General features: G+C 47.5%; 1 protein-coding gene across 3 annotated transcripts in view; it reads right to left on the bottom strand.

Moving 5' to 3' along the window:
• The window catches only part of LOC135906094 (adenosine deaminase-like), a 102,902-nt gene that overhangs the window by 10,706 nt on the left and 68,675 nt on the right, over positions 1 to 23,521 (bottom strand). For all 3 annotated transcript variants that reach the window (XM_070524897.1, XM_070524899.1, XM_070524898.1), the window contains 5 exons: positions 15,541 to 15,617; positions 10,622 to 10,683; positions 9,364 to 9,486; positions 2,668 to 2,927; positions 1,193 to 1,359 (listed from right to left, as the gene is read on the bottom strand). In XM_070524897.1, the coding sequence (XP_070380998.1) occupies positions 1,193 to 1,359; positions 2,668 to 2,927; positions 9,364 to 9,486; positions 10,622 to 10,683; positions 15,541 to 15,617 (689 nt within the window). The remainder of the gene's footprint in view (positions 1 to 1,192; positions 1,360 to 2,667; positions 2,928 to 9,363; positions 9,487 to 10,621; positions 10,684 to 15,540; positions 15,618 to 23,521) is intronic.

Here is a 23,521-nt window from a genome sequence, read left to right as displayed (position 1 = left end):
TATTTGACATCGATCTGCTGTTGCAGATGGATGTACTGGTTGATGCAACAGAGGATCCCGGGGCTAATGTAAGCTGACGACATAGCGCTACTAGCTGACAATGCCGATGATTTACAAAGACTTTCAAATGCGTGCTGCAATGAGGCGACACGTCTCTGCTCTAATTCTAGCACCATGAAATTGAGAATAGTGGCCTTTAATGAAAAGGTAAGTAATAAATTCGCATCAACTCAATAGCAAGGGATACCCACAATGAAGCAAACAATATAAAAACCTGCCTGCATGCACAAACGAAAGAAAGACCTCACGCACTCGCCAAGGGAAGCTGAGGATGACTGAGAGGCTGAACGTTGCAATACACTGAAATGGAGCACTTTTAGAGATCTATAAATACGACAAGCGAGGAATCCGAAGAGAAGATCTGTAGAATAACGCAAACGATACTGCCTTGCCGAGGCGTGAGCTTGCTGCCGGCCTCGGGAACATACAGGCGCACATATTCGTGACACGGTGAGACGGAGGTGACCCAGCCTATAATATACGGAATACGAAAGTCTCCATCCACCCAGACCCGTCAGGAGCGTCTACCTTCTGGAAGCGCTGTGGTTTAAAGCTGATGGAATCGATAGCTGGCCTAGAGCTGAAAATCACCATGACACGACCGGAATATTGGTGCAAAATAATAGTAAAGAAATTAGGTTGATATATTTATATGTAACCTTAAGAAATAATCACATCGCAAGAAGCCAAGAAATACTCCAAGAGCAACACAGGGGAAATTACTTGTACTCACTGATTCAACTAAAGAAATTATAAGTTAATGGTAATGAAAGTGGATGAAAAAACAACTCGATGCAGGTGGGGAACGATCCCACGTCTTCGCATTACACGTGCGATGCTCTACCAATTGAGTTACCGCTACCATCATGCCCCAACTAGCCCAAGAGCTTGCGCTAAGGCTAAAGATAACCAAGTTAGGCTACAATCTGAGCATGTTTAATATAGCCCCCTCGAACCGCGTCAACCAAGCATATATTGAAATAATGTATGTCGCCCATATTCGAGATTCTGAAATATTTGAACGTATTTTAATATTGAATTCCGATTCCGCATGGGCGTATGGACTGAATAAATGGTGGGTGACAGGCCCGTAACACTCATTGCAGAACAAAGACGTATGATCCGTGCGCACCTGGAATGTCTGCACGATGCGCGGATCGGTGATCTCCTCTCCGTACTCGATCGAGGGCGCAGCCCGCCGGTCCTCGGCTCGCTGTGCGACCACGCCGCAGACGTCGATGCCGACCACACCCCGGTCGCTGTACTCGCGGCAGAGGTCCAGTACCTCGGGCGCCCACTCTGCGAGCCGCAGCGCACAATCAACTTTCCATGTTGGCCGCGGCGGGCGCGTGCTGATGTGCGCGCGACGAAAAAACGCTCATAACATTTAGGCGCACGTTCAAGAGCAAAAAATTATTCCCGAGTCCCCCCACTACGGCGTGCCTCATAGGCAGATCGCAGTTTTGGCACGTAAAGCAAAAAAAAATAATAATAATAATAATAAGAGAGAAAGAAATTCAATTTCCTTCTTTTTGTTTTTACCGTCGCTGTTGCGCTCTCAAAATGACTGACTGCAGATGGCTTCTGATTTGCCTGCCATAATTTCGGTGCCGAAATGTGTCTGCAGCTGCTTTTACACAGACTGTATATAGCGTGCCGCATCCATGAAAAACGAGAACAATGCAGGTTCACCGTACGAATGTGCCACACCGAACACGACAAGCCGAGCCGAGCGAATTCATGCACTTAAAGTGGCTTTAGATGCACCTGCTGGCTGGGCGAGATTAGACAGACAGACAGACAGACAGACAGACAGACAGACAGACAGACAGACAGACAGACAGACAGACAGACAGACAGACAGACAGACAGACAGACAGACAGACAGACAGACAGACAGACAGACAGAGACAGACAGACAGACAGACAGATATGGCCGCCGTTGCGTGCGTCTCCCGTCCGATCGCCGATGATGCGGGTGCGCTTCGAGCGGGCCTCGCGAAGGCAACGGTTGTCCGCTAGTTTCTGATGACTTGTGAACCAAGGTGCATTCCGCGTACGAGACGCTAACAGATGCGACGTGCTGCCTTCACACTCGAGTAAATACAGCTCACACGAGTAGATATCGATCGTGTTCAGCCCGAAATTCGATAGAAAGTGGTAAGAGCGGGGCTGGCTTTCTTCCATTCTTCAAGACTTGGTTGTGGAGCATGATTCATAGAGAAAGAACCTCGAGGTATATTCGCAAGATGTTTGCGAATACAGCAGGGCATCCACTTTTACACCTTTACGTTTCTTACATTTTAAGAAACAATAGATTACCTCACATCTATGCAAATACAGCACTTGGACTGCATTTGTGGAGCTGCCTGTTTGCTTGTACACTGTGAATGTCCATTACCTATTTCGAATTAACCAAGCTATATGTGGTATTTGAGCAAGCCCACATACTTGTTCCTAAATACTAATATACACCTGCCAGACAAGGTCGGTGCTGTGGAGATGACAGCAGACGCTGTCATCGCTACAGGACGTCAGCTTTACGAGACAACGTATTCTGGGCGACAACTGAACGCGACACTTTGGTAGCGAAACAACGCAGCTGACCGGGCGTTCCGCGCAGGCACGTGAGTATGAGCCGGAGCTTGATGCCGGTTTCCTGTTCGGCGCGGCGCAGGCCCGTCAGCGCAGCGTCCACAACGTCCCTGCCGCTGACCGCCGAGGCCGGCGAGCCGCCAAGCGGGAGAACGGTGCTGGACGCGGCCAGCAGCTGCGGCGGAAGGCGCATCTCGCTGTAGAGCACGCGCTCGCGTGCCTGGTCCAAGCCTGCCTCGTACGCGACGCGCTCCAGGGCATCGCGGTCGCCCCTGCGGGAAAGGGCGCCAAGCAACGATCCATCTGCACAAGCACATACGCCAGAGGATTTCTCGCACGTTCGATTACTATAAATTTCTTGTACTCAATGTGAAGAAGCGTTATGTTAGTATCAGTACGAAAAACACCGTTGTAAATGGTGTTGGGGTTAAATATCCCGGCGGCTTGGTCGATTCTTTCTTCGCTTTTCAGCCTATGTGGTTTCGTGGACATAACCGTACACTTGGAAGGCTGCGTTGACTGGTCCATGAAAATTTTGTGTGCGAGTTCCGCAAAAGATTTGTTTAGGAAATATTGCTATACGTTGTGGACTTGACCACTTCGTTATCGTATCTACAATATCTGTTTTTGTTACGAAGTTGCACGTTCGGAAAAAAACGCAAAAAGATTATCGACGGTTACGATAAAAAGCACACACGTAGCTGCCGGTGGGTGCGTGATCTTAATGGACAGAGCAGAGAGATTTCCGGAGAGAATGTAATTGAATTGAAAAACGTTTACAGTACAAGGGTTGTGGAAGCAGGTGGATGGGTCCCCAATACCAGGTCCCCAATACCAGGGCCTCAACAGCCCGCCGTGCTTGGTCGAGGAGCGCCTCTTGGGCCTCGTTTTCCTCGCTAGCGAGCCAGGTCTCCCAACGATCCGTTCCGAATTTTTGCGTCGGAATGTGAGGTGCATTAATTTTGGGTGGCCTGACTCGCATTCCCACGTAATGTGGACGAGAGTTAGCTGGCCTCCGCACCACGGGCAAGTGGCCACGTATGCGGCGGTGTGGATGGCATGTTTTGACCGAGTGTGCGCGTGTGTATTCGTCTGCAGGCGGCGCCACTCGTATGCTTGCCTTTTCGCTTTCCGGTTGTTTGCTTTAAATCAGGGGCACAATCAGGAGTCGATGGCAACCAAAGGTCAGTGGGACGCCTCGCAGTGGGCGCTCACGGAAAGACTACAAATGAAGCTGCGCAGGGTGATATGGGCTGGACTAGTCTTGAAGTGAGGGATATCTCAAAGTAAAATTAACTATGAAGAACGACTGGGGAATATGGAAGAAAGTAAATCGGCTGGTAGAGTGTTGAGGTATTTGTACAGAAAAAATATTGATTCACAGTAGAGGAAGGAAGGAAGGAAGGAAGGAAGGAAGGAAGGAAGGAAGGAAAAAGTGCAGAAGGAAAGGCAGGGAGGTTAACCAGTTTAGCTCAACCGGCTTGCTACCCTACACATGGGAGCGGGATGGGGGGATGAAAGATGGGGAAGAGAGAGAGCACATAACACAGCACACACATCGTCAGTTAGAGTTCCTCAGTTTTGCGTGGTACGTGACATCACTGTCACAGTCGCTTGTCCGATCTCGTCTCTTTCAAAAACCGAAGTACTCCTTTCGTCGCCTTCAGCTGCGATGTCTTCTGTCGGCGATATGTGAAAATCGTTTCAAGAGAGAATGGTCTATTGTTAAGGTGCACTAGAACGGATGCCAGGGACTGTCGCTGAAGATTTATATTCAGGACAGTCGCACAGAATGTGTTCTAACATCTCCTCGCAAACAGGCATTGCAGAGAGCGTTGTCGGCCATTCCAATGCGAAATGAGTAAGATTTCGTGAATGCCACCCCTAGCCATAAACGATAAAGCAGAGTGGCCTCTCCTCGGCGGAGTCCAGTTGGCATACAGAAATACATCAAAGAGGGCAGGTGGTATTGAGGATTGCTCCGGTTTGTCTGGCTGTTTGATGTGCACCATAGAGAGAGCGTTATCTCCCGGGCAAGCACTCGAAGTCTGCTAGCTGCGTCGGACCGTGAAAGTGGTATGGCCTCTTCCTGTGTGTCTTCAATAGCTGCCCAAGCGGTATTATCGGCGTCTTCGTTGCTTATGACGCCGCAGTGACTTGGCAGCCGCTGAAACGTCACGTGGTGTCCTTTCTCCTGTGATGCATGGAGTAGGCATCTAATATCGAATACGATCTGTTCGTATGGCCCGCGACGCAGAGCTGCTAGCATAGATTGCAGGGCTGCCTTTGAGTCACAAAAGATTGACCATTGTCGAAGTGGTTCCCGATTGACGAAACAGAGTGCAGCGCGAAGAACAGCTAGTTCCGCAGAAGTCGATGTCGTTGGATGGTCAGTCCTAAAGCTGATGGTAATAGCTCTTGCTGGGACAACCACAGCACCGGACGAACACTGGATGTTTGTGTAACCATCAATATAAATATGTACACTGTCCGCATATCTCTCGTGCAGAAGAAGCAGAGACCGTTGTTTCAGCACAGGCGACGACAGCTCAAACTTTTTCCCGATTCCTGGTACATTGAGATGTACTGTGGGGCTGATAAGACACCAGGGGGGTATCGATGGTTTAGATGCAGCGGTGAAGCCCGAAGGAAGTTTGTCGTTGTACTTGTCGATAATTTAAAAAAATGATGCTTGGTGACTGTCTGAATGTAGTGTTGCAAGGTGGTGATAGGGGACACGCGCAAAATGTCTGATGTACGTGCTCTCAGGGCTTCCACCGTAATGTGAGTGCGCAGTGGACGGTCTCGAGCAATCGCAATAGTTGCATCTGTTGACGTGCATCTGGGCAAACCAAGGCAAACTCTGAGTGCTTGAGCTTAATTGTGCTGCCTGCAGAACACGAATATTTCTCTTGCAGGTGTTGTTCTGTACAGGTAGACTATATCTTAAAAAACCGAAAAAGAGGGCTCTGTAGTGTTTCAGCATTGCGCCTACTGACATCGCCCACGTCTTTCCTGTCAAGTATTTAAACAACTGGGAAGTTGCTGTCAGGCGCCGTTTCATGTAGGCCACGTGCGGGCTCCAAAGAGGTCTCGGTCAATAATTACACTAATAAATATGTAAGCCCTGACATATAAAATGGTCCGCCCATTTATTGAGATGACATAAGGCGCCATCGGTTTGCGAGTAAATGCCCCTAGTGCGAATTTTTCTGGTGGTATGCTGAGACCTTGTCTACACAAGTAGCTCGCAGTCAAAGTTGCCGCTCTTTGAAGCCGCGCACGTATCTGAGGACGTGTAACTGCCGAAGTCCAGACACAGATGTCGTCTGCGTATATTAAAAGCTTGATGGTAGTTGGCAAGTATTCAGCAAGTCCGACAAGAGCGACGTTGAATAGCGTCGGGCTGAGCACCACCTTCAGGAACGCCCCTGCTGGTATAGCGTCGCGAAATTGGGCCATCGTCGGTTAACAAATGCACTTGCAGATAGGTAACTTGCAATCCACAAAAAGACTCGACCACCTAGACCAACCGTCGCAAGAGCGTCGAGAATGGTCTCATGTAATACGTTATCGTATGCACCTTTCCCATCTAAGAAGAAAGCTGCAGATAAACGCTGCAGCTAAATAACTGCAGCTGATAAACGTTCGTGCTGGACATTTGAAACGAGATCAAATACATGGTCGATGGAAGAGTGGTCACGTCTGGAACCAGCCATGGAATTCGGATAAATCTTGTAGTGTTCAAGGTACCATTCCAGGCGGCCAAGGACCATCCGTTCCATTATCTTTCCTACACAGCTGGTCAGCGCTATTGGGCGGTAAGAGGTGAGCTCTCGTGCGCATTCGCCCTGCTTCAAGAGTGGCACCAGGCGGTTTTTTTTCCATTCGTTAGAGTCATTTCCCTCCTGCTATGAGGAGTTGTAAAGACTCAACAAATTTATACATGCGGATTATCCGACGTAGCACAAAGTTCGGTATGATATACTATCTGGACCCGGAGATGAAGAGCGCCTGCACAGAGCTAGACCCGCCTAGAGCTCCTCCATTGTAAAACGAAGGTCCATGAGGCTCCAAGATCCTCCTAGTTGCCTAGATCCGTCAAGATCCCTTGGAAAAGCGCGACCACCTTGAATGGAAAGCGCTGTTCCGGCATGCAACACAGGCCTTGCACCGTTTTCCAAATGTGAGACAGTGGCTTGCGTTGGTCTAGTGTCTGGCAAAACGTTGTCCAACGTTCCAACGCTAACCTATCCATACGACGATGAATCTTCTTTTGCATTCTCTTGGCTGCACGAAGGTCATAGATTGATTTTGTACGCCGACATCGACGTTCCGCCCGGCGACGAAGTGCTCGAAGTCGCTCTAACTCCATGTCGAAGTCGTTTCGCGTGGAAGAGATCGTCATCATGGGAGTGGCGTTTTGCATCGCATTTTTAATTGTTTGCTATAACCCAGAGGGCAGGCCATCGCGGCAGGCATCTTTCATATCAGATTTGAAGTTGGCCCATTCAATCGTCCGAATAGTATTCCGTTGACGAGATATAGACAAGCCTTTGATGATTAGATAAGTGGGAATGGGATCACTCCCATGTGTCTTAATATCTGGAAACCACTCACACATCTGGCGAGAGAGTTGGAGACGAAAGCAAGGTCGAGACAGCTGCCGTATGTCACGCCTCGAAGAAAAGTGGGGCTGCCATCGTTCAGGAGAGTAAGGCCATAATTGTAGGCGGTGCTTGCTAATCTTCGTCCTCTTGCATTTGCCCTTGTACTTCCCCATGCTGGAGGGTGTGCACTGAAATCTCTAATTGCCGCAGAGAGCTCTCCACTTGCCAGTTACGAGCACTCTCGTGAGGCATTACTCATCGCATCGCCATTAGAAGAGCGCCAGCAACGCCTCGCGCATGGCGATACAGCGCGTATCTCCACTGCACGCGCACGCGGCAGCGCCCGAGTCTCCCGTCCAATGAGAAGCCACGGCATGGTTCCTGGCCTTCGGGGCGCGTGAAAAGGGTGGTCGGCGTGGAAACGCGGTTGACTGTGTAAAAGCCTCCTGCTAACTGTTCCTTTAATTGTGCGAATGCTTAGTATTGAGTTTCCGGGCACAAGTTCGCCCACAATAAACCAGTTTCTTTAGTGTGCTTCATTGAAGAGTGCTACATTTATGGTGGAGGTGCGGGGTACGATTGGAAGTCCCCAGTTCGAAAAAGGACGGAGCCCCGACCCTCAGCGATTGGAACCCAGGGAACTGACTCCAGTACATCAGCGCACAAGCGACCGCATCCGAGGAGACCCGCTCGAGTTCGGACCGCTTCCTGTTGCTGCAGCAGAGCAGGCGACAGCTACCAGCGACGGTGAAACCACGTAGAAGCGGCTAGGATTAACGATGCGCTGTGGTGGCTATGGCTGCCAGCGGCTCTGCGTGCGACAGCACCGGTTCGAGGCAGCGAGAAATCAAAATGGCGCGGTGGTGGCTTATTAATGCCATTTCAGAACTGTAGTCAGGGTAACATATATTGAGTCTATGGAGTACGTGGTGATGCTGCGAAGTCGTGCGAATTATTGAGCATGTCCGAAAAATCGGGCGTCTGGAAAATCGGTCGTTAACTGCTCTGGCAATACTTCGTTCCGACGACACGGCGTCAATGACGATTCGTTGCAATTCCTCTGTTACTGGAGCCAGCATTAACACGGCCTTCGTTCCCTTTCAATAAAATTCCAGCTAATTTTCTCTGATAGAAGCACAAATTCTCTGAGTTTTCCCTGAGTATTTCCAGACTATTCAATTTCCCTGAGAATTCCCAGTTTTCCCGGCGTTCCCGGTTGGTAGACACCCTGATACAATAACAAAACCTTCGTAGCGCAACCCACCACCGCCTTCCAAAGGGGACGCTCATAACATCCATCCATCCATCCATCCTTACACCTAAATGAGAGTGTGGAGTGGGGTAGCGCTGTCTTTCGCGACGGTAGTGTTATGGTGAGCAGTAGCTTGAGCTGCACTGTCCGCTCTGTCGTTCCCCGTGGCTGCGATGTGCGCTTGCATTTTCCATTCAACTGTCACGCCTTTCGCAGATGCATGCGTCGTTCAGCGGAATCGGTGTGGTTAGTTATTTTGCGATAAACTTCAAGACGATCTCACAAGCATATCCCACTGCATTCCACTCCTGCGGCAACTGCACACGTGGCGGCTGCGAGCGGTCGCGCGACCGTATCTTGAAAGCGATCTGCGTTGGGAGCAGAGTCAAGGTGCGTCGGCGGCCAGTAGGCTCACAGGCTCACTTTGCGTTGAAGCGACAGACAGTACGAATGTGACTTCGCTCGCTGCTGCTTCCGCGTTTCCTCACGCCAGCGTTTTGACAGCGAGCGTCCGCATCCATCGAGTGTGATGGGTTCATATTTGCTGTACGCGCTCACACCGTGCGTATTAATTTAGTTAGCAAGCGAATGTTTACAAGTTATAGGCGGATAAAAGTACTATCCTCACTGCGCACGACTGTCTGCTTATTTGCTATCGCAATTGATGCTTGCCTTTCGGGTGAAAGTGCGACATTTTTAGCTGTCTTTATACTTATCGCCGGATACTGCACCCACCGAGCGCCACCTTTTGAACATAACAACTCAACGCTAAGAATTACTATGAATGTGCAAACTAAATTGCACCCCACAACGCTGAAGCGCTCACGAAAAAAATACCACACTCACAGGATGGTCCTGAGGAAGGCAGGAACTTCCTTTAGGTATCTATCAAGGCTGGTGCATTTCTTAGGTCTTGTTTGTTCCCGGACATCTTCAACGGTGTTGTAATTCAGACGAAGGTCCTTTTGTCTGTTAGAACGATAAATCAGAAAACTAATATTGAAATGTGAAATGGCCTGGAATTGTTGTTCAAATATCGCAGGAACCGTGGCAATAAGCTATGCAAAGAAAGGGTTGGACGATATTCTCATTGTTATGAAAATGTGTTGGATCGTGTTTCTTTCTCTTTTATTCTTCTAATAATTCAACAGTGCTGACAGTGTACTGCAATGTCAGCAGACTATCATACGTTATTTAACGTAAACAGTCTATTGTTTTCCGGCATGACGCTAGAAATATCGTAAAACTCCAGAAGAGGGTTATGGCGCCGAAAAAACACAACACACAGCAAGCGAGACGGGACAGGCCCGTCTCGCTTGCTGTGTGTTGTGTTTTTTCGGCGCCATAACCCTCTTCTGGAAACATGCACCAACTAGCCCCCCAACAAGTATTACTCAGTTATCGTAAAACTCAGCGTCCTTGCCATTGTATGTCTCGACGATGTCGCCTCCCCATCCCCTCCGTACTTTTTGTAAGCGTCGATATGGACGCAAGCAATATCTCCAACCTCTCTCTCTCTCCGTAGCTGAAGGGGGAGGATCGGGGTGCTCGCGTCAAAATCTGTGCGTTAACAGAAGTAGGCTCCATTCTAATAATTTAAGAACAAGACAGACTAATGGAAATTGTATACGACTCCTAAAAGCAGCATAAGCATGTACTGTTAACACTTGCGTGCTCTCTCAATTTCAGAAGGAGAAGCGTCGGTGGAACAGTTCATGTGCTCCTCCAGAACGAGTCACTGATATAGCCAGCCTATCGTGGCTCGGGCAGTGTGCACAAGCTGCTCACTTAAAATAATTTTCCTTCTTGGACATGTGCAAGCGGGTCTTTCTTTCTTATCTTTTTAGACGCATATCCTGGAGCCACCTTTCTCACCCGCATTCTATGCGCAGACGCAGCAACAGCGAAGGATGGTTTTTAAACGAGGAGCGGAATTTAATCTTCACTCTTTAAAGGTGCATAATGATATCATATAGTGATAAATACAGATATGCTATCATACACTGATAGCATGCATTCAGGTCGCGTGACGTGTGCTCTCATATTTCGTCCTCCTAACTAAGCGTCCTCCACCCCCCCCCCCCCCAACGCTTCAGTACTCAACTGTGAAAGCTCCCAGATGGTCTCATGACGCATGTACGTGTCCAGGTGGCTGTGCAGCTGAACCTGTAAGCAAACGAACAATTCGCAAGAGATTACAGTGTTACATCGACTCTTCTGTGGTTACCGGCCTCAATTGTACATATGAAAAGCAGTACTAAAACACAACCAATGGACCCGGAAAATAACCTAAGGCCACATAGTAACAAAACTGAAAGATAATTGTGTCCTTGCAGCATATGTTTTGCTTTGTGACAGTCCGAGAATGGCATTCTTTCTGCGAACCTATGACCAGGCGCATGTCGCGCGCAGATGCACCGGCGTGTGGCCACCTTCCTTGCGTCTCGTATGTTTGTCAGGACTTTGAACAAGCCTTTCAGCGTATTTAAATGTCTGTCTGTCGTAAAACTAAATCAGTTGTCAGCCAGCGCAATGTGTCTACACTTTGTCAGTATACCCTTAGCCGCCTGAAAGTGGGCATTTCAATGTTTCGCCGCGGACAGTCTTTCAGGTTTACGCCTGGCAAAGCAAGCCTCTATGCTCTGCAGCAGAAACTGCCACGTTATTCCAGAAGAATGATCTACCAAAACAGCTTCAATTTTCTGTCACCATTATTACTACATAACCGTGGTATTGCCACGAGGCGCTGAAGAGCGAACGAGGATGAAGACTGACGAAGACGGCGGTCGCCGATGGTCGTCTTCCATACTTCGTGGGGGTGAAAAACCGATTCGAGTGGTAAACGTTTGTCGGATTGGGCTGCTAACAATACTTTATCATGCATTACCGCACGAACACCGACATTTATTAGTAGAAAGTCACTTTCCGCAATATATCTCACCTTCGCTAGTACTAATTTGTCTATCTCCACTTGGTCTGCTCTAAACTCGGGCACAAGTTGTGACCACCTTCCTATTATTTTTCAGCTCGTATGCCCAGTGACTGAAATTACTATGCATTCAAATACTTTTGCTAATTTCAGCAATTCAAAAAGGTCTCACAAACGGTTTTATCGAATCAGCAATTCGATAATGAAGAAAAAGCCATAAACTTATCGTCTGTTTCAAAAGGTACCGTAAAAAAAAAAAATCTCAATTCACTGTGCACTCAGCTAAAAGCGGATTCTCTAAGCCTTGGTGGAACTCAGAGTGCTCACGCGATTAGGGGATAAGAAAAGCAGCGTTGCAAAAATTACTTCGTAATAAGTGTCCTAGCAATCTCTCTTCCAGCAATAAGTTCGAGGCAGAAACATTCAAGAGAACAGTTGCAAATGCGAAAGACAACTTTGTGAGCACCTCGAATTTCTTTCAAAAGCCACCAACAAAAAAGCACTTTTTTGATTTCTGAGGAATAAAAAGGTCCTTTCGGCACAAATAAACGTCGACGTTGTGGTTCAAACACCCTGCGTATAGGCAAATTACTGGAAGATACTGCTAAACGTCTAGAATGTCGCTTTAAGTCGATTTTGCCCAATCATGTTAACGCTGCCTGTAGCCAAAGATTAGAAGGCGATCCACCGGTTAACGACCTTTTATGCTCCATTAGCCTCCGATTGATACACCGTCCCGTTTGCCCTACGTAGAACTGGCCACAGCTAAGGGGAATTTTATAAACCACACCCATACGACATTCAGTAAAACTGTTGTTTATAAACTGTGGTTTATAAAATTTCCCTTAGCTGTAGCCAGTTCTACGTAGGGCAAACGGGACGGTGTATCAATCAGAGGCTAATGGAGCATAAAAGGTCGTTAACCTGTGGATCGCCTTCTAATCTTTCGCTACATTGCCGAGATTGTAACTGCAAGCCAGAGTTAGATGAATGCGCGATATTGTACAGGCATAAGAATGAAGATACGCGTCTTGTGGTAGAGCCATGGCATATCTATAATGGTGGAAGTGCGTGCGTGAGTCAGCCTTCGATTACCTTATAAGGAAGAGATTAGGTGCTTTAACAGTTATCTCTCACGTAGACCAGCACGTGTACCCGATTGACACGTGGTGTTACCATTCCTGAGCATGCGCAGATGAGTTTTGTGTCTTCTTTCATTTTTCGCCTCTGTGCTCCCTTCAGTTGATAGTCGGCGTTCGTGTTGTCCACTTTTCTACTCTTGTGTCCTGTCTGCACGCCTCACTTCTATTTTGCATAATGAATCCTTACCCTCAGCTCAGCTTTCTGTCGTTCTAAACAATATCTTATATAAAGAAGCAGGCCTGTCTTCTCATGCGATTACATATCCCATCAGTACAAACTTTTCTAAATATATACGCATCACCACAGAGGAGATCACGATATGTTTTCGTTAATGAATCGGCCTCATTTATTAAAATGTCAGTGGAATCGCTCACGCTGCCCTCAAGTTGTTCTCGCTCAAAAACTATTGGACCCACTAAGCGTTAAACTATGCCCCCGAGGTGGTCTTACTAAATTCCTCGGTTCCAGATGCTCAAATTGAATTTGATGACATTTTTTCCAAATAATGCTAAACGTCTTCCCTATCAATATCTGAAGAGTATTCTGGAGGACCACCTTGCACACCTGGATACAAAGACCATGCATTATAGCAATTGATGCTTCCGTCTGTGAAGAAAAGGCAGAGGAGGGCATTGCATCAACACAACTAAACTGGTATTTTTTTATTCGGCTACCTGACCTCACGCCTATATATCTTTCAGGCGGAATTATTGGCCTGAATTTTGTCTAAAAGATATTCAAAAATACGAAAGTTCGAAAAAGATAGAAGCACGACGTTTAAAATTAATAAGTTTTCTTATCTTTACGCAAATTACCGCCGCCTTTGTCATCAGCCCTAATCAGCCATAATGTTAACTGATTGCCTTTCTGTCTGTTCTTTACTAACCAGACCCAAATTGTCAGACTGATTAAAAACTTTCTATTCTCTTCTTAAGACACCTACTTCTCGTTCGTTTATTGTGGGTGCCAGGCCACAAAGGTCTAGCTATAAGAGGAAGCTCTAGATCGTGTGCTCCTATCTAAATACATGTAAAAGAAGAATTCGTTTTTATCGGCAACCACTGCACCAAAATTGAAGAGGTTTGTTGCATATAAAAAAACTTAAAATCTAGTGACTTTTGGTTTCGAATTTTTTATTTAGGTCGTCAATATTTTATTAAGAAGTGGCAAAAATCGAAAATTTTCAGAAAACCAGACTATCTATTTTTCAACTCTAACTCAGCAATGAAAAATCATAGCATAATTATGTGAATTGCATCTAATAGTGCATCTAAAGAGGGCAAAAGTGATATGTTACACATAAGTCTAAAAAAATGTGATAATATCGAAATGCATCTTTTGCAGAAGCCTTGTACGCAGCGTAACAAATTCACATAAGATGCAAAATGACATACCGAATTTGTCCATTTTGAATGATCTAATGAATACCGTTTAGAGAGCCGCGATATCTGTTCTTAATGCAGAGCTATTAATTTGTAAACGTCGTGCTTCTATTTTTTTCGAACTTTCGTATTTTTGAATATCTATTAGACAAAATTCAGGCTTTAAATCGAAATTCCGCTTCGAACAGCCACTAGAATTAACTTTCTCTTCCAAATGGAATAAATTTCATTTTTATCGGTCCAGCGCTGATCTCAGAAAAACGTTTTTGCATTTTACGTGTATTTTAATAGGCCGTGTCGGAGTTCGGGCCCGAGCTAAAGCTTCCTCTTAAACGCTTATGCAGATGCACTCGCAGTAGCATCCCCACGATGGTCCTCTAATCCCCATTTTACCCACGTCAGCTTTCAACACTGCGGCGCGGTTAAGAAAAATATATACTACTGCAATTAACTTCGCGCAATTATCGTTGTTAAAATCTGATTTCCCGCATCTCAATTTTCCTCGGAACAGCAAATGGCGCTCCACGCGAAAATTGAAGTAACGATTACAGGGCTGCGGTGCCGAGTCCCCCCACTGAACTTTTACCTCCACAGGTGGGGTCTGGCTGCGCTCCCTTTGCGTCCTTTATGCAGTGAGAGTGAATCCCTGCAGCACTTCTTTTTGGCATGCCGCCATTTCATTGTTCAGTGGGTTTCAGTGGATTGCGCCATTTCACAAGGGAACAAGAACAACTAAACCGTGCGAATCACACATTAACACGCGCACCACACGCGTACACACAAACACGCATGGCTCGCGGAATTAAATCAGCGTCGACGTTCGTTCAGCCGAGATGCATTCCTTCTTTTTATTATTCTATCGTGTCGCACGTATCAACCTTCCCGCTAGCAATTAAGAAAAAAAATCTAACAACTGCACAACGCCAAACTATTCGTCATGCACAAAAGCATTAATGCAGCACTCATAGATCCAAGGAAGGGCGTGTGCACAGTATAGCGCGGGTCGCTTAGAAGGCATATGTATGCATCTTTGCGCTTCGGCTCAAACTTGGATCGCAAATTTGGGGGGCAACTGCTTGTCAGTTCGAGTAAAGCATTCTCTTTGAAGCTCGGTATTTTGTTTCAGTACTTTTTTTTTTCAACTTCGGACCTTAGGTTCACGTAAAAAAAAAACAGACGGTCGAAAATTATTTCGTAGCTCCCAAGTACAGCTTTTGTCATAGCCTGCGTGTTGATTTGGAACGTTAAACCCCATGATCTAACTCATTTCAAAATCAAAAAGAATATATCTCCGATAAGTATCCTGCAAGTAACTAAATGCCTATTTGAAGTGATTTGTACTTTACTCAGACACTTACGTGAATTATCAATTTAGTAGTTTATTGAACTTTTTTTTTCGCAGGCTACTCGGTAAGTTACCTCAAGTGCATGTATTTCTTTTTTTATTTTTTTCATCGTACTATCTAAGCCTCCCACCGTATGAGTGACATGTCTTCGGACACCTTGCACGACAGAATCGCGGTGGCTCGATTGATTTGTGCGCCCAAGAATGGAGGTGCTCTCACGTACCTTGTAACTCAGGAGAGGCATGGTGCGACGCTTCTCCTGCTGCATGTGGCTGGAACCTTGCTTCCTTGCTTTCTGCCCTGTGTACGCAGCGTGGCGAGAGGGCTGCGTCGATAAGCGAAGCGGCACTCGATATTTGTTTTCAATATGTGCTTGATCGGTAGCGAACCGTTGTTCGAGTCAGTCGCACTCCCATGCGCACATGTGTCTGTGGGACTTCTATTCCAATATTCACGCACACACACACACACATGCGCGCACGAAGAAAAAAAAAGAAACCAGGATAACGAGAGAGTAGAGCACCTGCTGGACGCTGTTGCGATCGGCCGTTCACCCCACGACAGCCTCCGGTCACGGCTAGCACGATTATGGTGAACGGGCCGACGGCCTCGTCAATATGGTTCTCAAAACGGATGACTAGTGGCCCGTACGGGAGTACCTTGGTCAGGAGAGGTTTGGGCGAATAGTGGAAGGATACGGCCCATCACCTGTCAGCCGCCCAAATTGGCAAGTCCACGCCGGGGACGGAGACAGTGTACGAAACCCCTTCCCCTGTTTGTGCCCAGTGATGTGCGTCTGTTTCCGACAAAGCTCCCTTCGGAGGGAAAGGGCAACAGCCCTCCGAATTGGTGGGACATGGTGTCATTAGACAGGTTTAGTTTAGCGTACGCTATACGCTATAGTGTAGCGTACGCTAAGCAGCGCACGTTTTTTACAGCTTTAGTTGGCCTGCCAGATCTTCGGATATCAGTGGCCGCATGCCGTCGTTGCGGTTATCTCCTGACTGTAGCGATAGGTGGCGCTGACATATCGAATGTAACGAACATCGGGAAGTCAATGCTAGACCTTTTGTGAGCAACATAACCTCGTGAGGTTATCGTGAATACAGGGCCTAAGTGTGAAGCGCAGATCACGTGGGAAGTGGGAAACCGGCAATCGACCATTGATTACTGTCTGATGACAGAAGGACTTCATAATAAGTTGAGAGAAACGGTCATTGAAGAGGAAGGGTATAACAGCATAGGGAGTGACCATAAACGCATCATTTTGAAAATGGGATATGTAGTTGGGAAAGAGACCAAGGAGCGCAGAATGGCCAGTCCAAATTTGAACGCTGAACAAATAGCAAATATAGTCACTAGAGTCAAGGAAGACGTTGGCAAATGGCCAAGCAAAGAGTGGGAATATGATGAGCTAAGTGTAATAACGACAGAAATACGGAAAGAGAAACAACATGTTCGCTGGAAAGTAAGAAAGAAACCGAAGAGGTGGTGGAACGGGAGATACGAGAAGCGATCGCCGAACGACAGAAAGCATCTCGAGAGCACAGGCAGGCAAAGAAGGCGCAGTTGCCACAGGATGAAGTAACCAGTAAATGGGAAATATACCGGGAGAAAAAGTCTATGGTGGAAAAATAAAATCCATCCATCCATCCATCCGTCCGTCCGTCCGTCCGTCCGTCCGTCCGTCCGTCCGTCCGTCCGTCCGTCCGTCCGTCCGTCCGTTAGGGTTCGACTCGTTCGAAACGAGAAGCGATCTTGAAAACACCACAAGGTTATCCGTAATACTCTGTCGTCGAAGTGGCCCGAGAATAAGCGAAAGCCGCTTACACAGTCATTTGCTACGAAAGAAGTGCATTTTAGAAAAGCAACGCCAAGTTCAAATCGAAGCGGGCAGCCGGGACCACCGCCATGTTTCACGCAAACTCCGTAAACCATACAAAGACGCTAGCGCTAAAGCTCAGAAATAGCGTGCGTACGCTATACGCTATAGCTCGTTTAGCGTTCTGTGCATGCGCAGTTACGACCCGCTATACTAAAGCTCTCTATTGGTCTCCTGACGCCGGATTGAGGGAGGTGACTGAACAATGACCACGCAGGGCATAAAAAGAGTAAGGGACGGCGGGAGTGATCGACTGCTACAACTTCTTCGTAAACTTTTTCCGTAGTACTTTGAATTTTCTTGTAAATATGTAAATATAAACTTGTGTGTATAAGTTCCTGGATATCTGGCCTAGACCCTCGTTCCCTCACTCCTCCACGAGCAAAGTACATTCCACGTCTTCGGACCTCCAGTCGTAACAACGCTTTCAGATATCAGTGGTGCGTGCGGCGTCGCTCACTGTTTCGAGGTGTTCGCTTTATTTCTGAATGTTGCTCCCCATGTAGAAAATTTTAATTGGAACTCCCGTTCGTTGCACCTCTAGAATGGATTACTCTCATGACTTCATTACAGTTTTGGCGTCTCAATTAAGCTCGCGCTTATATGGCAGTGAGTTACCCGGAAATTTTGCTCGCTGAGTATGTTGCTTATTCTGGAGACGTAGTTAAACTAAAGCTTTGGATGGACTAAACTGGAAACTATATATTCAATGATGGATGGTGTTTACTAGCATAAAAGCCGCATGTGGCCAGAGAAGGCCCAACGACGGGTAAAGGCGTAGTCTTATTGTTAATGTGCAATTAAGACTGTTAGAAAACATGGTTATATCCTTCGCAATTCGCATATATTCATAAAACTGCACTCACAAAATACATGTTCGATTGTTAGAGTAACGGCAGGGGTACTTCAAGAACATAGTTAATGTGAGCTGATTTGAAGCGATGTGTCCCAGACAAAAAAAAAAAGGTTGCACATACAGAACAAATAAGCCTCGTGCATCGAGCATTCGGTGCACGTTCGAGAATAGCAGATGACCAAAATTGCTCCAATACTGTCCACATCCGTGTATGCCATAGCTCCTGTTTTGCTTTGTGGCGCGGTGCCTTGAGCTAAGCCATGTCCTTGGCCCGTGAATAGACCCGGCGTGTGCATCTCACGCAACGAAGACTGTTATAAACTACCTCAGGGACTCAATAAAATACTTCAGTTCGTTGAGTGCTGTGGTGTGTTTTGTGTGTCCGCGTAGCGCATGGTCATGTTGCAGCACTGAGTGAGCGGTGCACTAACAGGGAGAGATGGATGGATGGATGCAAAACTTTAATGAAGGTCCTGAGGTACGCGACTCAGAGCCCTGCGGGCCGCTCCCATACACACCTTTCCACCTGAGGAGAGAAATGCGTCGGAAAAATGAACAAAATGACAAAAGCAACAAGTTACGTAAAAATAAGTCTAGTGACGTGCTCTGCGCAATGCCGAAAGTGAATGATGACAGGAACATGAAGCTCAACGAAAGCTCTTCGTTGATTTCGACGAAACCAACACGCTACCGACATGCTGGGTTCTGTTTCTCACACTCGTGATAAACCGAGCGCAACACATCAAAGAGGCAGATAAGCACCGTTGTTCGCGAATATGTTATCATTGAAATGCATTCGATAAACTCAAGTCTATATATACACGCGGAGCCGCCAATTCACACAATGCAAGAATATTTTTGTTCAACGCGCACAAACCTATGGGTGTCAATCGCTGCTGCAACAAGGACGAAGCGAATGAACCGAAACTGTCGCATTTCGTCGTTCAATCAATGCCCCTCTACGATGTTTTACACCACGAGGGCGTGGGATCAAATCCAGGCCGCAGTGGCCGCATTTCGATGTGGGTGGAATGCTAAAAACGCCCGTGTACCGCGCATGGGGGTCACGTTAAGGAAACTGAGGTGGTCAAAAATAATCCGGAGTCTCCCACTACAGTGTGTCTCTTAATTATATCGTGGTTTTAGCACGCAAATGCCCAGAATTGAATTTTTTTAACGTTTTACGCCAACCAAAAGTGCTGCCGGAGGCACGTATAGATCAAGGGGCCAGGTGGGGCCGCGTCCGTTGCCATGGCATGGGCGTTGTGATACTGCTCATGCTGAAGCAAGGCCGCGTCAACGTCTGCCATATTGACCAATGCCTGCTCAATGTCTGCGTCTCAACAACGGCTGACGTCTGCGCCTTCTTCGTGTTAACGTCGCCTTCTCATTTGCAGAAGCGGTCCTAAATTAAGTTTTATTCTTGTACACGCAACGTCAATGACGAAGGGCGTCTGCTTCGTCAAACAGTTGGCTTCGCATCAGTGGCCCAGCCCGGACGGGTTAAAGGAGGCAGAAAAGCCGAGCACTACTTCTTCACCACCGGCAGGCGCAACCGGTCTTGTTTCCTAACACCCGCTGTGGGGGATTGAACAAGAAGCAGGCGGTTTTCCGTATGTTTATAATTACAACACAACTTACACGAACGAATACGGCTCCTAGTTCTTTCACTTCTCGAAAGGAGATAGTTCGTTCGCATCTGCGAATGTTCGCTCCAACACCGCACGAAACAGTCCAAGTTTTACTACGCATTATATTTCGCCAGTTAAATAGCGTCACTGCTTCGCATTACATGCGAAACTGAATATTTTTACCATACGGAACAGATGTGCGCTTATTCGAACTATTTGTCGGTCAGCATGCATGGGTCATACAAGCTCGTTTGCTCGTGCTTGCTTATATATCTTGCGCATATATATCCACAAATATGTCCGCCGAGACACCAATCGTCCCAGCAGAAGACGACAGCAGCAGCAGCTACGCCAAACCCGGGAGAGTAAGGCAAAGAAATCTTCGCTTTGAAACTACTAAAATATTTACAGAATTGAACACATTGCATGATGAAAGACCACGACTAAGTTCGAAGGAGGCTTGTGGGCCTTTAGGGGTCCGTCTTTTTCGAAGCTTCCGAGCCTTTTTTGGTCACCTAGTAGTGCAGATTTGATATCATCAAATCCGTGAAGAAGAGAAGATTCAGCGCATACCTGATTTTCAGGTGGGCCACCCCTTTTTCGGACTTCATTGGAACTTTTGTGCTCACGCCACGCTGGCCGAGAGCTAGCGTCTGGTAGACCTAGCGTGGCATGGCAGCAATGCACGTTGAAGGGGAAGTGCTCCCGGTGGAGGACTTTACTGAAGACCTGGGATGGCGGACAATGTCCAGCCGAAAATCTAGAACTACGACAAGGCATGGATTGGGTGATGGTGGTTCGCCAAGTGAGATGCCTGAACGACGGAGCGCAGGTGAACGGCGCGGAGGCTCGGCAATCAAGAATCGCATTGTGAAGGCGTCGCGCATGCCACCGATGCCACAAGAACACATCAAAATAGTCATTCGCCCACGGGGTGGACTGAATTTGGAGAAAGTTAGCTCTACAGCGGTGGGCAAGGCAATCGTAGAGGCGGCAGGCCTCGGTATTGAACAGATTCGGTAAGATGTTATTTGCCCGAACTTTATGCAAAATATCTTGGTGGATAGTACGCCAGAAAGGAGCAACGCTGAACGACATGTGAGACTCAGGTCAATCAGAGTGGCAGACAAGGATTTTGAAGTCAGTGCGTACGAGACGGCCCCACACACTACGTGTAAGGAGGTCATTCGCAATGTAGACATTATGGATGGCCCCGCGACACTTGAGCGGAACATTGTTAACGATCGCAATCCGCTGGCTATGGCGGTCAAACGAATCAAAAACACAGGATCATTCATCATTGTTTTCGACGGGTTAAAAGTGCCCAATTTCGTCAGATATGGGCCAACTCTGGTACGGTGCTTCCTGTATCGAAAGCAGTTGGATGTATGTTATGTGTGTGGCAAGCTTGGTCATCGGGCGGATGTCTGCCCAGCGCCCGATTGTTTTGAATGCCGAGGATGCGGGGCTCGGAACCCTGAAGAGTATCACAACTGTGTGCCTTGTTGCAAGCTTTGTGGCGGACGACACCTGACCGCGGATAAACAATGCAGACAACGATACCAGCTTCCCTACGTCGTGCGTGTTCGACGACAGGAGAGAGCCAGGGCGGAGCTAACGGCGGAACAGGAGGCAGCCGAGATGGTGCAGCTGGTGAGCGCCCGCCAACGCTCTAAGGGACGCTCGCGCTCTAGGAGCCGCTCCAGGTCGAGGCAGCGGCCATCTTCTGGGACTCCTACGACCAGGAGCCGATCCGTTTCTATGGAGGCGCGGGTGCGCTTTCCTGCAGCTGGTGGCGGCGGCGGCGCAGCTGGGAGCCAGACCACCTGGGCAGACAAGGTCAACGGTGGCATCAGCGCCGGCCGAGCGCGCGAGCAGCGCCAGGAGCATGTGGATGGTAATAAGGATAGGGATAGGATTGCGCAATTGGAGAGAGAGAATCGTAGCTTAAAAGCAGCCATTGACGGGCTTATCAAAGAGATAGCTGAACTTAGGAACGGCTTACCTTCCGGTAACAGCGACAGCTTAAGACAGGCTAGGAAACATGACGACTCGGTTAAGGTACCAAGGTCTGTGGAGGTCGCAGAACAGAACATGGCGGACGAAGAGACGCCTGCTCCGAAAAAGAGGGCCTTATCCTCGACCGTACGGATTCAGGGCAAAGTCGGTTCCGAGCTTAAAGCAATGATGGCGACATTGCAAGAAAGTGTAAATCAGATCATTAGTAGACTGGAGCGGATAGAAGAACGGGAAAATATCACGGATCAGAGATTAGGCAAAATTGAAATATATCTAAGCGAGACAGTGGTCCCTGTTATGGGGCGGGAGTGCACTCGGCCGCTATCCCAGCAGGGTAAGTCGCCGAGTAAACTTGAGCTCAAAACTAGTTCACCAAATTTCCGTGGTCAAGATGGCTCTATTAAACAGTTCATTTAGTATTTGGCAGTGGAATTGTAGGGGGTTCAATCATAAGAAGGCGTCTCTGCAGCAGTTTTTTAGAACGCATGGTGTCAAGCCTCAAGTTATCATGTTACAGGAAACACTGACGTTCAACGTGACCTTAATGAATTTCAAAGCGGAAGTTAAGGATAATGAACAGGGCAGAGGACTCGCTACTCTCATTAATAGGAGGTTGGCGTATATTAGACATGATCTTTACATGGCAGATTGCAAGATTGAATGTATTATGGTGGAAGTAATCTTAAGTCGGCAAAGGTCATGTCAAAGGAGCGTTTAACTGCTTAACCTGTACAGTAGCCCCCGGGACACGAAGCAGAGTTTCAAATCTCTCTTGACCAAGGCAACCAATCTGGCTAAGAATGCACCGTTGCTTATTGGAGGGGACTTCAATGCACCATATCATGTGTGGAAGTATGTTTATAGCACTATTAAGAGGGAGAGACTATGGCAGCAGGCACTAGACTTGATTTTAACTCTGATTACAGACCCCTCGTATCCCACCAGATGTGGCATGTCGACATGCCACATCTGGTGGGAGATTCGACACCTGATCTCACTTTTGTTCGGGGGTTGGTGGATTCGACCTGGTCCAATTCTAATATAAATTTTGGTAGCGATCATTACATACCTATGATTACTTTGGTAGTGGCTAATAAAAAGGAGCGCACATTCAGGATGGTTGACTGGGATGCATTCAGGAAACGAAGAGCGCAGAGAATGGAAGATGAGGGAAATGAGTTGACCTTGGAACAGTGGACCAGTCAGCTTAAAAGTGACGTTGAGGCGTCCACTAAAGAGGTTCAGACCGATATTGACACGGAACACATGGATAGTCGCCTGGCACATTTGCTGGAAGCAAAGCAGTCGATGTTAGCGAGATGGAAGGGTCAGAGATTGAATAGAAGGCTTAGAAAGCGTATAGCAGTGGTTAATCAGGAAATTGAAGACCATTGTCGGGTAGTGTGCAAGCAGAAATGGGATGAAGTGTGCAATTCTATTGATGGTCGCATTAAGAGGGGAGGCGCCTGGAGTTTGCTCAGACATTTACTAGATGAGACAAACACTAAGTCTAATCAGAGGACTGTGATAGGTAAGCTGGTCCATCAGGCGTGTCGGGACTCCACGGAGCAGGAGTTGCTGGAGGATTTGGCTGAGAGATACCTTCCGTTGGAGACCTGGCACGATACACCTGATGTGGTTTTGGAATATAGTGGAGACGAAAATGCAGCTATGGACGCGGAATTTACTGAAAGTGATATAAGGATGGCGCTGCAGAATCTTAATGGTCGATCGGCATCAGGGCCGGATGGCATTACGAATAAAATGCTACGGAATATAGACGATGGGTCAATTGAGTTCCTTACGCGTCAGATCA

Source organism: Dermacentor albipictus, chromosome 9, assembly GCF_038994185.2.
Source record: "Dermacentor albipictus isolate Rhodes 1998 colony chromosome 9, USDA_Dalb.pri_finalv2, whole genome shotgun sequence".
NCBI lineage: Eukaryota > Metazoa > Arthropoda > Arachnida > Ixodida > Ixodidae > Dermacentor > Dermacentor albipictus.
This window is presented reverse-complemented; position numbering and strand designations above follow the sequence as displayed.